This window comes from Martes martes (assembly GCF_963455335.1).
Source record: "Martes martes genome assembly, chromosome: 2".
Lineage (NCBI taxonomy): Eukaryota > Metazoa > Chordata > Mammalia > Carnivora > Mustelidae > Martes > Martes martes.
The window spans coordinates 37,428,387-37,444,074 of NC_137889.1; the positions used below are offsets into that span (position 1 = coordinate 37,428,387).

The following is a 15,688-nucleotide window of genomic DNA, read 5'->3' on the forward strand; positions in this document are numbered from 1 at the left end:
GGTTTTTTCCTTCTTGCCCCCCCTCTTTTTGGGGGGGGATTTTTTTTCTTTATCTTTGACTTTCTGTGATTTGAAAATGATATGCTTAGGCATAGTTTTTGGCATTTATCCTGTTGTGTTCTCTGAGCTTTCTGGATCTGGGGGTTGGTGTCTGACATTAATTTGAGTAAATTCTCAGTCATTATTTTTTCAAGTATCTCTTCTGTTCCTTTCTTTCTTCTCCATCTAGTATTGCCATCATGTGTATATTATACCTTTTGTAGTCTACTCCACACTCCTTGGATATTCTAGTCTGTTTCTTTCGGTCTTTGTTCTCTTTACTTTTCGGTTTGGGAGATTCCTGGTGACTTAGCCTCAAGCTCAAAGAGTCTTTCCTCAGCCATGGCTGGGTTAGTAAGCCCATCAAAGGCCCTCTTCATTTATGGTGTCCTCTCTAGTATTTCTTTCTGGTTCTTTCTTAGGATTTCCATCTCTCTGCTTACAACACCCATCTACTCCTACATGATGCCTACTTTATCCATTAGAACCCTTAGCATATTGATCATAGTTGTTTTAAATTTCCAGTCTGATAATTTCTACATCTCTTGCCATGACTGGTTCTAATGCTTGCTCAGTCTCTTCAAACTGTGTGTTTTGCCTTTTGGGGTGTCTTATAAATTTTTCTTGATATCCAGATGTGATGTACTGAATGAAAGGAATAGGCCTTTAGTAATACAGTGGTGAGGTGTGGAGGGGAGAAAAGCATTCTCTAGTCCTATGTTTTGGTCTCAGTCTTTTCGTGAGCCTCTATGCCTTTGGACTATGAACTTCACAAGTATTAAGGTTTTTTTTCCCTCTGCCTGAGGTGGGAAAAGATAGTTAGCAAGGGCTAGAGTTGGGTATTTCCTTTCTGTCATGTGGCTAACTTTTAAAATTTGAGAACGTTTCTCTTTTCCCATGTGGACGTTGTCCCCTCTGAGTACTGCCTTACTAGTGTTGTATAAGCTCTGACTGTGGGTTTTCTTTACTTTTTCTTTTTTAGCTTCTGTAACGCAAGTGCCTGACCTAAGCTCTGATTGTCCAGGTAGCCACTTCCAAGGTGGCTACCTCAAATAAACACATTGCCAGGCCCATGACTAGATAAAGGCCAGACCACCTCCCCTGACTGAAGCCCCTCTGTTATGTAAATCTTGGTTGATTTCAGCAACCCATCATTTGGGCCACTTGATTTTTCTTTTCTCATGCTTTAAATTCCCACTTTTATGTTGTAAATTTACCAATGAAGAGTAAGCCCATGAGAGGCACCTGGGTGGCTCAGTTGGTTAGGTGTCAACCTTGGGCTCAGGTCATGATCTCAGGGTCCTGGGATTGAGACCCACGTGGGCTGCCTGCTCCGCAGGGAGTCTGCTTCTCCCTCTCCCTCTGTGTGTCCCTCCTGCTTGTGTTCTTTCTCTCTCTCAAATAAAATAAATAAGATAAACAAATAAAAATAATAATTTAAAAAAATCTTAAAAAGAAAAAGGGAGCCCATGAGACCCTAGGCCCCAACACTTAACCCCCCCAAAAAGCAGAACCCCAGCCTCAAGCTTGTTCTCTGTCTCTCTCCTCACAACTTTGCTATGTGGTCCTAAATATGCTATGTAATTTTCAAGTTCTGTAAGTAATAAACTGCCCCCCACTGCAAGCCTGGTAGTTATTGCTAATGGGCATCTTACAATCATAATACGAACCACGAGGGCTGGTCCAGCCACAATACCAGCTGTTGATAGGCTGAGTCCAACACACAACAACTGGCATCCTATCAATTTTGATGACTTGTGTTCTTACTTACATTCAACTCAGACTATATTCTAATTTCCCTTTTGCTCTCTTGTTTGATCCATGGGTTATTTAGGAGTGAATTATTTAGCTCCAAATATTTGAGATTCCCCAGATTTTCTGTTATTGTTTTCTAATTTAGTTTCACTGTGGTCAGAGAACATGCTTTGTATATTCCAAAGTCTTCTAAATCTGAGACTTGCTTTATGGTCTAGAATATGGTCCATGTTGGTGGGAGTTCCAGATGCAGCTGAGAAGAATGTGCCTGCTGCTCTCATGGGGTGGAATGTTTATAAGTGTCAATTAGGGCAATCTGGAGGATAGCGTTGCTCAAACCTTCTATATGCTTACTGATTTTTCTACTTGTTCTATTAATTATCAAGACAGGGATATTGAAAATCTCCCACTGTAACTGTGGTTTTGTCTATTTCTCATGGCAGTTTTCTCAGTCTTTGCTTCATGCATTTTAAAGCTATATTACTAGGTGCATAAACATTAGGGTTATTAAGCCCTCTAGATGAACTACTTATGAAATTATTTTTTTCCTCACTGGTAATAATCTTCATTCTGAAACCTATTTGTTTGATGTCAATATAGCCATGTCAGTTGTCTTTTGATTAATGTTAGCACAGTTTATCTTTTCTCATCCTTTTACTTTTAAGGAATTTGTGTTTTGATATTTGAAGGGCAGAGTTGAGATTTACCTATGTATTCAGTATGACTATCTCTGCCTTTTAACTGGAGTATTTAGACCATTTATATTTAATAAGATTATTTATCAAATATAATAAAAATTTAATATAACAATTTATACTATATATAATTACATATAATATAAATACATTTATATTTAAAATATAAATATTTAAAAAAATAAACTTAAAAAATAAAAATAAAATAGAAATATAATAGATATAATCTATATTATATAATTATATATAATTATAATGATATAATAATATAATAAACTTATTAAATAAGATTATTTATTAAATAAATCTATCACTTGCTAATTTCTACTTTTGTTTGTCCCATCTGTTCTTCTCTTTTTCTTCTTTGTACGTCTTCTTTGGGATTAATTATAATTTATTATAATTCCATTTGATCTATTTTGATGGATTATTAAGTATAATTCTCTTTTATTATTTCAGTAGTTGCTTTAAGGCTCATAATATACATCCTTGACCTATCACAACCTACTTTTTAAAAAAGACTTTTACTTATTTTAGAGAGAGAGAGACAGAGAGACTGAGAGTGTGTGAGCAAGAGGAAAGGAAGAGGGTGAGAAGAAGTAGATTCCCCGCTTTACGTGGAGGCTGAGGCTGGGCTGATCCCATGATCCTGAGACCATGACCTGAGCAGAAACAAGAGTCAGATGCCTAACCGACTGAAACACCCAGGTGCCCCATCACAATGTACTTTGAACTGAAATTATAACACTTGGTGTATAGTATAAGCACTTTATAATAGTATACCTCCATTTTTCCCTCGACTTATTTTACTTTCCTACTATAGTTATCATACATTTTACTTTTACATATGTTATAAACCCAACATTGCATTGTTGTTACTTTTGTTTACATCACTGATTATCTTTTAAAGAGATTTAAATAATGAGGAAATAATGCAACTAACTAGAGAATTTTGTATTTATCCTCACAGTTAACATTTTTGGCAGTTAATTCCTTCTTATAGATCCATATTTCTGTCTGGTATCATTTTACTTTGGCCTGAAAGACTTTCATTTATTTCTTAACATTGCCTGAAGCATGGGTCCCCTGGTGATGAATTCTTTCAGTTTTTGTATATTTTGAAAAGTCTTTATTTCTCTTCATTTTTGAAAGCTATTTTTGCTAGGTATAGTTAGAATTCTAGGTTAATTTAGAGGTATTCTTTAAAGATGTGATCTACTTTAAAGATGTTGCTCCACTGTCTTCTGACTTGCATTGTTTCCAACAAGAAGTTTGAAATCATTCTTGTCTTTATTCTTTTGTACATGTCCCTTTTTCTTTGGCTACTTTCAAGACTTTCTCTATCATTGGTTTTGACCAGTTTGTTTAAAATATGCCTTGCCATAGTTGCTCTCATGTTTTTCATGCATGTGATTCACTGAACTTCTTGGATCTATGTATTTATAGTTTTCATCAAATTTGGACATTTTCCAGCCCTTATTTCTTCAGATGCTTTTTCACCCATTCTCTGTTGGGAACTTTATTTTCACAAATATAAGATCACTGATGCTTTTTAAAAGTTTTCTTTTCTTTTGGGTTTTGAAGAGTTTCTATCACTATGTTGTTAAATTCACTAATCTTTTCTTCTGTAATGTCTAATCCCACTCAGTGAATCTGAAGATCTCCAGAATTCTCTAAGCAGCTGGGTCTTCCCTGGTACTCTATACCTTGGCAACTCTAGTTGCTCCATTCTCTCCGGATTCTCAACAACTCTCCAACCTAGGGAAACTTCTTGGATTTTTCTTCTCTATGTCATGACTTAGAAACTAGCAATTACAGAGTTTTCCTCAATTGTTTCCCACATCCCATGGATCACTGTCTTTTGTTGACTCATGTTCAAAGTTATGAAAACTGTTGTTTCATATACTTGGCCCATTTTGGGGTATCAGGGGCTGTTTTAAGCAGGAGGGTATATTCAGTCCTTATTTATTTACCTCATTTTGGCCAGAAGTGGAATGCATCTTAAACAACCCGTCAGTTATAGCCAAGTGAATATTCTGTCACTTTTGGGAGTCTCAGTAAGACCTGATAAAGACAGGAAGAGGGTAGCTCTACTGGCCACAGAAAGGCTCATTTGGTACCCTTTGGGACCTTTCTTCCTTAAAACTCACATGGTGTTCACTTTAATGGGGTTTCATCCAAAAGAAATGTGTCCATGAAGAGAACTCATGCATATCCTCTCCCAGGACTTCCTGTCTTTTCTTTATTCTAGAGCCCTTCCTCTAGTACTAGTGTTTAGGGTGTATGCCTCGCCGCTCCCTCTCAGGCCCCAGAGGACCCCCACTGATCTATCCACATCCCCAGAAGCTTTGATCGAGGCTGTGGGTGGCCGTACAAAGTGCCAGTGGGAATCACTACTAAGTCAGAGCAATGTTCGTAAGGCCTCAGACAACCTCTTGAGGATTATCTCACAAAATCTGGGGTGGATTGCGCCATAATGAGGTCTGCTGAGTCCCTTAGGTTGAGTTTCAGAAGTGCCCATCTTGCTAATAGTCTCCCATGGCTCTGCCACACCTCAGTCATCAGCCCATCCCTCGGTCTAGAGCTCCCCGCTCTGGGGTTACTTTTTGAGGAAATCAGGTAAGAAGCAACTACAGATCCCGCTTTTGGGGGAGAGCACAGACCAGCAGTCCTGACCCAAGTCTCTCCTCATCTCTGGTTATCCTGGTGGGTCTCTGCTAATCAAGATGTAACGATCACTCTCAGAGTTTAATGTTAGTAGCAAGCTAGACAAGGAGCAGACAGCCAACCGGGTCTCAGATAAGAGCTGCATTCACCAGTTGATTCAGGAGTTGACGGAAGTAAAACACATTTTATTTCTAAGTAGACATTACCACATGTCCAACTTGTCCAACAAACGGACCTGACAAGTGTGGATGTGAGATGTCCATTTTTTTCCTCTTATATGAGAAATCTGACTTGTTTTTAGAAACATGCTTTTCTTTCTTTTTTTTTTTTGTTTTTGTTTTATAGGCAATTTTTTTCTTCATGTTTATTACCCAAGAGCCCAGGGCAGTCCCCTCCTATGGAGGGGAAGAAAACTGGCCTTTGAACTTAATCTCCTTTCTGCTCTGACCAGGCCAGGTGCATATGGCAATAGGGGCCACGAAGGAAGGAAAACAGACCTCAAGATTCTGTTTCCTGACTGCCACAGAGCACGCAAGCCCTGCCCTTCATCCCCATCGCTTCATAAGGAGGTTCAGATGAGCAAAGAAGCAAGGTAAAGAGCAAAGGAGGAAATGACCAACTGTGACATCTGTGCGGAGGGCTCGGCAGGCAGCAAGACAACATGGGTCCCTGTCCAGGAGAGAGCCAGGGGGACCGTGGGTGGCTGCTCTCTCCCCAGCCTACTACCTCTCAGTCCTCCTGTCCCTTCTTTCCAGGCCAGAATGCTACCCTGGTATGAGATGCTCTTCCTGGGACAGGGAAGAGGACAGGATAAACAGAGAAGCCAATTCTAATGCCCGAAAAGCAGAGCAGAAAGAGCGAGCTGGGTGTCTAACAGACTGTCTGCTTGGGTCGTCCTGGGGAGCACGCATGGAGGGCACCCAGCTTCTGTCCATCAGGAGGCCTGCTGGGGGGGGGGGGGTGGGAGGGGAGACGGAGCGAGACAGAGCAGCCAGGATGCACAGAAGCATTCGGTTTGTGATTGTCTAAGATCAACAAAGCAGGAAGAGGAATCCTGTGAAAACTTAAGTTACAGCAGGATACTCTTTCTTGACAAAGCCTCCTTGTGGCTCTCTAGCTCACTGCCAGCGACCCAGCGTCCTCAGGGCAGTCTGTAAGAGCTGGCCCCCTGTTGCCCTCTGACTTCTGCTCCTGCCCCTCTTCCTGCCCTCTGCTAGCACGTTAGGTCACTCACTGTCATATCGAGTTGTTGCCTGACTCTCCCAATGGAAGGTTAGCTCCCTGGAGACAGAGTTTTAGGGGACTTTTGTGCATGCCTGTCTGAGACCTGATTTCTCTCTCCTGCCTAGACCCATGCCTGGCACGAGGCAGGTGTTCAGAAAGTATTTGCCAAATGAGCAGACCCACTAAAACAGAGACTTTTTCACCAGTCACGGAGCGCTCAGGTCCCACAGAGGGGTTTCGAACTGTCTAGGCACTGGACTCTGCAGGCCAAAAGCAGCCTCACAGATGCCTGAGTCTGGGACTCTTTTTTTTTTTTTTTTTTTTTTTAAATTGTGGGTAAGAACCCTGAACGTGGAATCCATCCTCTTAAAGTAATTTTAATTGTCCTCCTGCCTTGTTAATGCTCGCATCATCCTACGTGCCTACGGTCCTCTGGGTATATAACTGGGGCACAAAGGAACACAAACGTGCTGATTTGACTGGACTGAAGCAGCCCCAGGAATGTCAAGAAACCCAGCCAAGTGACCAGATATCACAGAGAAAAGGAGGCGCGTTCTGTCATGTGGATTTCCTGAAGTTTCCAGCGTCCCTCGGCTGCCCTCCCCCTCTCTCTCCGTAGAAGGGAGCTGGGCTCCTTCGCGGTCCCCGCAGTGCTCTGGCTTGGTCCCCTGAGGGACCCGGGGGTGGACCACTGCCGCGGAGCCTTTTTATGCCAGGTGTGAAGAGTGAGCAGGGCACAGTACCCAGCCTCCCCTGGAGCCAGAGACACCCCCGACTCCTCCTACCTCCGTGCACACACGTGCACACACGTGCACACACGCCGTCACACGCAGCCGTGAGCCACGTGGGGAGCGAGGGCTAGAAGTCTTTCACGACATGCATCAGCGGAGGTGGATGGCTCCTGCCCACCCGGCCGAGGTGGAGACAGTGGAGACAGGCAGTGCGACAGAATGAGCGGACTAGAGGTCCAGGTGAGGTCAGAGGCAGAAGAGAAAGACGACAGGACGCGATCAACAGACAAGCCCTGCGCCCAGGGGTGCTAGATGGCATGTTTCGGGAGGCACAGGACACGGGGGAGAGAAACGTGTGAGCGGCTCCGCATGCACAGGCTCCACCCGGCCAAAGGAGGCCCCGAGCCCAGACCGACTTAGAACTTACCCGCAGGGGGTACGCCCCCACCCCGCCCCGGGGCCACAGCGCCCGCACAGCCAGCACGTGAGTGCGTGGCCAGGGCCGCCCGAGAACTAGCAGCTTGGGGAGCCCAGCGTGGTGCAGCTGGCCCGGGGGGCATAATAGGCACCAGAGAATTAAAATGGTTTCTTCAAGGTCTGTAAAGGACCCTCGGGAGTCGACTCTGACTTGTTGGCTTTGAAGAAGAGGAGCTCGCGCAGCAGCTCGTGGAGTCGGGAGAAAGGAAGGAACCGGAAGCCTAGCTTCCTGGCTCCCGCAGAAGAGCAGGGCCTCTGCTCTTCCTGTGCCCAGGGACTGGAGAGAGGGCAAGTGAGGGGAAAGGAGTGGGGGGGCCCCCCATCAGCCCCTCTCCTTCATGCAGCTGGCTACTTTCACTGTTGCTGTGAGGAAGGAGGTGGATGGGAGGCACCCCCCAACACACACACCTAGTGGGAGTCCTGGGGGCAAAGGTTAGGGGCCTCTGGGCTTCCTCCCCTAGGGACTGGTCACACTGGGGGTCTGCGCCATGCTCGAAGCACATTAAAAAGAGGGAGAGGAAAGAGAAGGGGTGAGAAAAAAAGAGAGAAAGAGAGGAGAGACCAGACTGAAAAAAAAGGAGCCCACTTAGCCTCACAAAAGGGCCACACCAGGACTCTGAAAACACCAGCCAGCTTATCCACATCAGATCTTGGGCCCAAATCTCCATGCCCTCTGCTTCTCTATCACTGACTGTTTTACAGGTGAGAACACAAGCCCAGAGAGGGTCCATTCCTGGCACAGAACTCCAGGGAGGGGTGGGGAGCCCAGCCCCTGTTCTGACCAGCTCTTCCCTGGGACCACACCACCAGCCTGTTGGCTGTGGAGAACATGGGGGAGCCTCTCCGCCCCGTCTGTCTTGCTTGCCTCTGCGCTCGGGCGGAGTGCGTGGAGGTTGACCTCCCACCAAAGGGAGAGATGGTTTCATCAGGTGTCACTGTGGGTGCCTGGAGAGGAACACCCAGCTCAGCCCCGCCTCCTTCCAGGAGACACTCACCATTCATCTGGGAGGGTGACGAAGAGTAGTCCCGGTCCCCGTGTCGCCGCTCAGGTTTCAGATTGCGGCCCTGCCTGCCCGAGCCTTCCAGCATGTTCACGATCTCGCTGCGGTCAATGTTCCGCAGGGCTGCGTACAGATTCTCCACTGCAGGGTGGGGAGAGAGAAGGGGCGCTTGCCGGGGGGATTCTCATCATGGTGGGTGGGGTGGGAATGTGGGGGGCGGATTCTAGAACTAGGCAGGCGGGAAGTGGGGGGTGGGGGTGATTTATTGTCTCAGAATGTGGAGGCATCTCTCTTTTTTCAGAATCAAAACTACCTGCCTCTTTGGGGAATATTTTGTAATCCTTCCACAGATCTTTCCTAAACCCCTAATGGTAGCCAATTTTAAAGTACAGAGAGACTGGTTTTTGTCCTCCAAGAGAAATTCCACAGGGAATGAGAGGGAGGAGAATTGGATACTGTCCTTTTGAAATCCTTGGTCCTTGCCAGTTAATTTGAGATGCAAATGAAGACAATTTCCTCTCAGGGTTCCTGAGAATTGGGAATATACTTGAGGAAGAGCTGATGGAAAGAGTTGAGACAAATCTTCCCTCCAGGTGGGAGGAAAAGATAGTCTCACATCAGGCAGGATTTGCTCCCCCATGCTCTGTCCTCAGAGGACAGTCCTCATGTCCACAGGAAGTCCTGCACCTACGTGGTCATCTTGGTCCCTGCATGACTGTCCTCTTGCTCAGACGGGAAACAGGCTAAGGCCGAGACTCTCCTATCTTCTTGTGACAGGACTGCCTAGAGGACCCCATGACCCTGAGACATGTGTGTGAGAGAGACAGGGAGACAGAGACAGAGTGCAAAAGGGATTGGTTCCAAAGGCCATGATCACAACTGGAGTTTGAAGGAAGAACCGCTGGGGTGAAGAGGCACAGGCTTTGGAAAGAGAAGGCGTCCTTAGCTTAACGGTACTGACTGTTGGCGTTTTTGCCTTCGCGGAGGACCCAGAGGTTCAACAAGGCTACGCTCTGCTCCAACAAGGAGTTGGGGTTTTCCACGCGGATCCTGTTGATGTCTTCCACACTGAACTGCAGCTCCCGAGCCAACTCTGCAAGCAAAGACCGGAAGCCAGGGGTGAGCTATGCCAGAGCCCGGCTCCGGCTCCCCAGCTGGGCATCGTGGAGCGGAGGCATCTGGTAGGGAGTGCCAGGAGTTAAAGGACAGCCTCGCCCTGCATTTGGTAGTCTTTCCCACCCAGAAGTGCCTAGTGAAACAGAGACACCTGCATCTTTGTATCTCCAGAAAGTGGGGCAGGAACAGGAGTGCTCGAAAAATAAGGAGTGAATGACGAACGAATGAATGTCCTCTCGTTCTTTCATCACATCACATACGAGAGGACAACACTGAGCCTCTCAGCAAGTCTAGTGCTCACATAAGGTCTCAGAACAAGTCAATGCCAGAGCCAGGTGTGGGCTGAGCCGCTGGATACCCACACCAGGGCTGTCCATAGGACACCAGGATACCACTTACTTTCCACCAGAAAGCAATTAGAATGGGAATGCATCTCTATACTTATGTTTCTTCAGGGAAAGGCATTATTTACATTTAAAATGAAAATACAAGTTCCTGTCTAAATGCAAGGCAGTAACACAGAATGTTCGTTTTTCCCTCCCGTTGTTTTTATTGTTATTTCTCACAGGTGCTTTGGAAGGGAGAACAGCCTCAGAGTCCGATTTCACGGATGAGGAAGACCAGAGGGACAGGGATAGTAAGAATCAGAACGTACACGTACCACACACGCGTGCACACACACACGCACAAGCAGCAGCAGCAGACATTCTTTTTTGGCTTAAGAACTGAATAGTCCCTGAACCTCTGTTGTAAATTTTTCCCACAGAGTCTTTCAGCAAGTTATTGCTAAGGTTTCTGGGTTTTTCTGAAGCCTTCTCTGCAGGGAGCCTGATGAAGGAAGTCCATTCATATGAAAGCTAACAAAAAAGGGGGAGTGGATTAAGTTATAGGGCTGGTGACTTGAGTAAAACACATTTTGAGCTTTCACGGAATTCTTCCCACACACAGCCTCACTTCAAGTGAGATCTGCCCTTACTGTGGATGGGACTTCCGGTCGACCTCAGCGACCGCCAGAGATGATTAGGTAACCTTGAGACTTCTCCTTTCCTTTCTTTCTTTCCCTCCACAAAGCCAGGCTTTGAGGAAGGGCAACGTGAAGGGCAGGGGACAGGTGGTCAGGAGATGTGTTTTTTTTGTCTGTGTTTTTCACTTGTTGGATGGTTTTCCAGAGTTCTCTCACTAACTAGCTATAAAACTAGAGCCATTTTATTTAGCGGGGTCTCAGTTTTCCCATCTGTAAAATGAGGTGAACCAGAGTCTAAGGTCTCTTGTAACTTCAAAAGTTAATTCCTTCTGGGGTGCCCGGGTGGTGCGGTTGGTGGAGTATCTGACTCTTGGTTTTGGCTCAGGTCATGATGCCGTGGTCATAGGATCAAGCCCTGAGCTGGGCTCAGTACTCCGTGTGGAGTCTGCTTCAGAGTCTCTCTCTCTCTCTCTCTCTCGCTCATTCTTTCTCTCAAATAAATAAAGTCTTTTTAAAAAAAAAAAAAAACAAACAACTTAATTCTTTCGTATAAAGAAAAACCCGGCAGAAATGGGGGAGGGAGGGGCTCACTTTGCACTGGCACGCAAAGGCGTTGCTGGGTCAACAGACTTATCCAAGACAATCACACATCAGATGCACCAAGGATGGTGAAAAGAGGTTGCTCATGAGGGGACAGGAGCTGCAGGGACATGTGTGAACTGGCAAAGTGCCCTTCTGCCCCCAGTTCCCCGACTCACCTGCCCAGCTGAGGCCGAGGTGTTCTGATATAATAGCCATCTTCATATTTGCTCGGTCTGTCCCACTGAGGGAACCTGGGGAGAAGAAACGTTGGGTTGCAGTCAGTAGTCTTGGCAGGACACAGCATCAGCAGGCATGAGTAAGTGACCTCAGATGGAGGCTCGGTTCACAGGCAGATCTCAGCGTCCTCTGACCTCATGCCTAAGCCTGTGAGGGGTAGGTGCCACCTGGGGCCAAAGGCTCCCCGCGCTGTGCTCATAACAGGCCAAGCAAAGCACATCAACACGGAGCTCTTATAGGAGCGAGGGGGAGGGATATCACCTACAACCTTCTGGAAAGGCAGGGAGCATGCACTGTAAAGAGGTTTATACCCAGGGAGGGTTCGCTGAGGATGCTGTATCTCAGGGCCAGCGGCGTCAGAGTCCTTCTCCTCTCATCGGCACTGCTCACCTGCAGAGGAAAGGGTACTGTGGGTCTGGGGCTTCCCCCTCTTGGAGCGCCTTCAAGCCCGTGGGCTGTGGGGAGACACAGGACACCCGTCGTGGCAAACAGTAAGTGACTCTGTTTCTCTGGAGCAGAGAACAGGCGTGTGCACAGAGGCGGGGGCAAGAGGGAGTGAGACATTCGCATCCTTTATTAACAGGAACAAGAACAATGATGGTGAGCTCGTGTGGCCCTTACCAGGTGGTCAGGCCCTGTCTGACGCTCGTGACAACCTCTGGGTAGGTACTAGTGCGACTCCCATCACATGGATGAGGGTACTGAGGCACAGATGGGTGAAATAACTTGCCCAAGGTCGCTCATAAGCGGCAGAGCTGGGGTTTGAACTGAAAAACCAAGTCTGTCTTCCTGGGTTCCTTTATACTCAAAAGACCCGTTTTCAGTACTTGGCCCGAGGCCTAGCAGCCCAGCCCTGCGGAGAAGCAACAAGAGGCTTGCTCAATGCTGCAGGAAACCTTCCTTTGAAAGAGAGGTTGGTTCACACTCTCCCTGGACAGTAAAGAGAAACTGAGCCACAACACACGGACAAAGCCCCGCTTTTTCCCTAGTTGGGCGTGGAAGGCCGACAGTTGCCAGCAGCAGCAAAAGAACAAGAACATGGAGATGCACGAGCCTCCCAAAGTCCCCAGGTTAGTGGCTGGTGACTCAAAGGCTCTTACAGGGATGGATAAGTCAACATACTTGGTCAGGACGCCTTCGCCGAGCTCAAAAATCTGGGTGTTTGCAGCGGCTCAGACACAAGGGCCCCCCTCTCTGAGGGCCTGGCACCCCAGGAAGGATAAGCAAGTACATGAAAAAAAGGCTTGAAAAAAACCTGCAAACGGCCAGTAACCTTGAATGATTCAACACCCGGTTCTACGCCTCAGAGGCCTCGGAAAAGGCATGCCATGGTGGATGCCTGTGGAGCTCCTTCTAACCTTCGAGAAAGAACATCCTTGAGGGCCCAAGGCCCACAGTGAGAACACCCATCCCGAGGGCTGACGCTGGCATCGTTCCTAGCTTGCGGGAAGGGCTTTGGGGGGAGGGTGGCACTCTCCCTGCCAGGCCACAGTCAAGGGTCCAGGGGACAGCCAAAGGCCTTCCTGGACCTCAGGGAATTCGCAGGCAGCTTTTCAACAGGAAGAAGTCTTTTGGAAGCACCTGACCTTGAGTCTGTGTGGGGACCCCCTCTGGCAAGGGCCCTCCCCAGGGGGCAGCTCACCTTCGTGCAGGGGGGCATGGTGATGTTCAAGTGGCAGAGAATGTGCTGGGCGTCCTCATACTTCATGGCCTTGCGCAGAAACGACAAGGACCCTGCCGGCTCTCGGCTGCTGTCCCTCACCTAAATTCAAGCACACAAAGGCAAGACTCAGGCGTGCTATTCCAAAGGCTTCGAGATTTCTGCCTCCCAGACCTAGACCCGGAGGATTCATCGGCACCTTCACCGGTATGGCCAAGCGGTTCTCCCGAAACGACTGGAACTGGAAACTCCGCTGCTGGGCAGCCTTTCTGACGGGTACCAGGTTCCCAAAGAGCTCTGCGAAAAGAGGCATTCCTTCCAGAACCTGCAGGAGGAGAAAAGCAGATACAGCTGGTCAGGGAGACACGCCTGCCGGTCCTCTCCTGCCCCCAGCTCTGGTCTTTCCTTCGCCAGCTCATGCCCCGTCTACTGCACGAGACACAAGGGCTATGCTCCGAGAAACCCCATCATTTGTTTCAAAAAAGCTTTGTTTCCGAGGTTATAATGAGTGAGGCATGCTCTCTCGCTTCAAAAGATTTTATAATAGGCAAGCATCTTTGTATGTCCCTGGGTGGTGGGTCAAGATCGCCATCTGAGAACTCTAGAACTCCACTAAAGGATTATCACAGGGCTTCCCCAGGGGAGCTGGATCTTTTTACACCTGTCCAGAAAAGTCTGGTTTATGAGAAGTGCTAAAAGGACCACATCATAGAAATCCCTACCGTGCATATAATGCTTTCAACTGAGATGTTATCATTGGACCCATTTGACAGTTGAGGAAACTGAGGCCCAAAGAGAAGAAATGCTTTATCCAGTTAGTTCCCGAATTAGGACTAGAGGTAGGGCTCCAGAGGACCAGCCCTGTGCCCTTGGCCCCTGCAGAAGGTTCAGAACAAACTCTGAGGCCAGACGTTTGGAACGGTTCTGGCTCCTTGCACATCTTGACACGATGAGTCTTCGGGAGTTAGCAATAGGTTCCAATCCAGTCCCCGTTCCTTTCTTCTCATGTCATTCGTCCAGCCGTCCTCCCCGCCTCATTGGGGCACTACCAGAACCCTGACATAGCGGTTGAGCTCGTGCACTCTGAGCTCAGACTACTGCGACAAATCCTTCCTCTGCCTTCTCCTTAGTTGTGTGACCTTGGAGGGTGACTTCACCTCTCCGGGGCCCGGGGCCCCAGTCTGCGGGCGGGGGTAGCGTGAGAGCACGCCCGGTGGTGAGAACGGGCACAGCCAGGCACGGTACCTCTATGTCCCTGCTCCGAGCGACCTCGACAAAGTTCTCGTGCTGCTCCAGGGTCTTGTCCACTTTATCGTCTGTCATGCAGTAGCAGCGCAGACGCCCCTCACGGGGGTCATTCATCTTGGCAAAAATGACGAACTTGGCCATGTAGGGCACAGCGGTGAGCTCCTTGTACAGCAGAGTGGCAAAGTTCACAGCTTCGGCAGTCCGAGGACAGTCGGACAGCCAGAACCTAGACAGAGGGGGCTGATCGGAAGTGTGTCCGATGGAGAGTGTCAGCTCTGTGCCGACCGAAGGCACCTTTGCACCCTAGTGACGGCTGCTCTGACACGCCCGCTGGTCACTGCGCAGCCTCTGTGTGCAAAGGGGCAGCTGAGGGCCCCGTCTCAGTTTCAAGCCCGGGACGGGAGGGTTGAGGCATGAGGATGGGGGGTGAGTAGGGTCAGCACGGACCCCCTTGGTAGAGGGCCTGGGGTCTCTCTGGGCTGGGAGGGGCCGCGGCCTACCTGGCGGAGACGTTGGTGGTGAAGGCAGCACACTCGTTGGCATACACAAGCTTGGTGGTCCCCGTTATGTCTTCCCACTGGGCTTGGTCTGTTCCTCCTGCAACGGGAGCAAAGACGGGCTGGGGGACGGCGTTCAGATGGCCCACACAGAGCTTGGCGAAATGCTAAGGGCAGAGTGTGGAAGGGCAGAGCCGGGCTGCTCTGTGGGGCCCTGAGCACAGCTTTGCTCACACACTCTCCCCCTCCTCCTGGCGACCTCTCCTCTAGGGGTCAGAGGGCCAGTCCGTGAAGGAGGCTCTTCTCACATGGATCCCCCTTCCCTCCTTCCCTTCCAAGAGCACGTCCCCTAGGGAAGCCATGGCAAAGCTGATGGCCAGCTTCACCCTCTCCCGTCTCCCTTGAACGTGGCCACAGGGGGCTGCGGCCACCCGGAAGGTGGAACAGAGGCAAAAGGGGCGCCTCTCACCAGTGACACTGCAGAGCAGGCGCAGGCTGGTGGTGTCCCCCTCCCCGCTGTCCCTCGGGTTGTCCGTCCAGGAAGGAGGGAGTGGGATCCGAAGCCCAATGGGACGGTAGAACTTCCGGCGCCGAGGCTCCACAGTGACAATGGGGCTGAACGTGGCCTGGTTGCCCAGGAGTTTGGTGACCAGCTCATCTGGCACAGGCTGGGCCTGCGAGGCATCAAAGGTGGACCCTCAGCCTCGAGGAGCAGAGGGCCTTGTTCGTGAGGGCCAGCACACCCCCAAAAAGACAGCAGGCTGTTTACGTAGAGGGCCAAGCTTCCTGGGGGGC

The 15,688-nt window shown here is 48.8% G+C and overlaps 1 protein-coding gene across 2 annotated transcripts in view; it reads right to left on the reverse strand.

Moving 5' to 3' along the window:
- ANK1 (ankyrin 1) overlaps nt 1-15,688 on the reverse strand; it is a gene marked incomplete at its 5' end in the record, with an annotated part of 208,000 nt that overhangs the window by 21,409 nt on the left and 170,903 nt on the right. For both annotated transcript variants that reach the window (XM_080796212.1, XM_080796211.1), the window contains 9 exons: nt 8,584-8,730; nt 9,551-9,682; nt 11,428-11,502; nt 11,800-11,878; nt 13,131-13,250; nt 13,348-13,473; nt 14,394-14,622; nt 14,897-14,993; nt 15,363-15,567. In XM_080796212.1, coding sequence (XP_080652338.1) covers nt 8,584-8,730; nt 9,551-9,682; nt 11,428-11,502; nt 11,800-11,878; nt 13,131-13,250; nt 13,348-13,473; nt 14,394-14,622; nt 14,897-14,993; nt 15,363-15,567 — 1,210 coding nt within the window. The remainder of the gene's footprint in view (nt 1-8,583; nt 8,731-9,550; nt 9,683-11,427; nt 11,503-11,799; nt 11,879-13,130; nt 13,251-13,347; nt 13,474-14,393; nt 14,623-14,896; nt 14,994-15,362; nt 15,568-15,688) is intronic.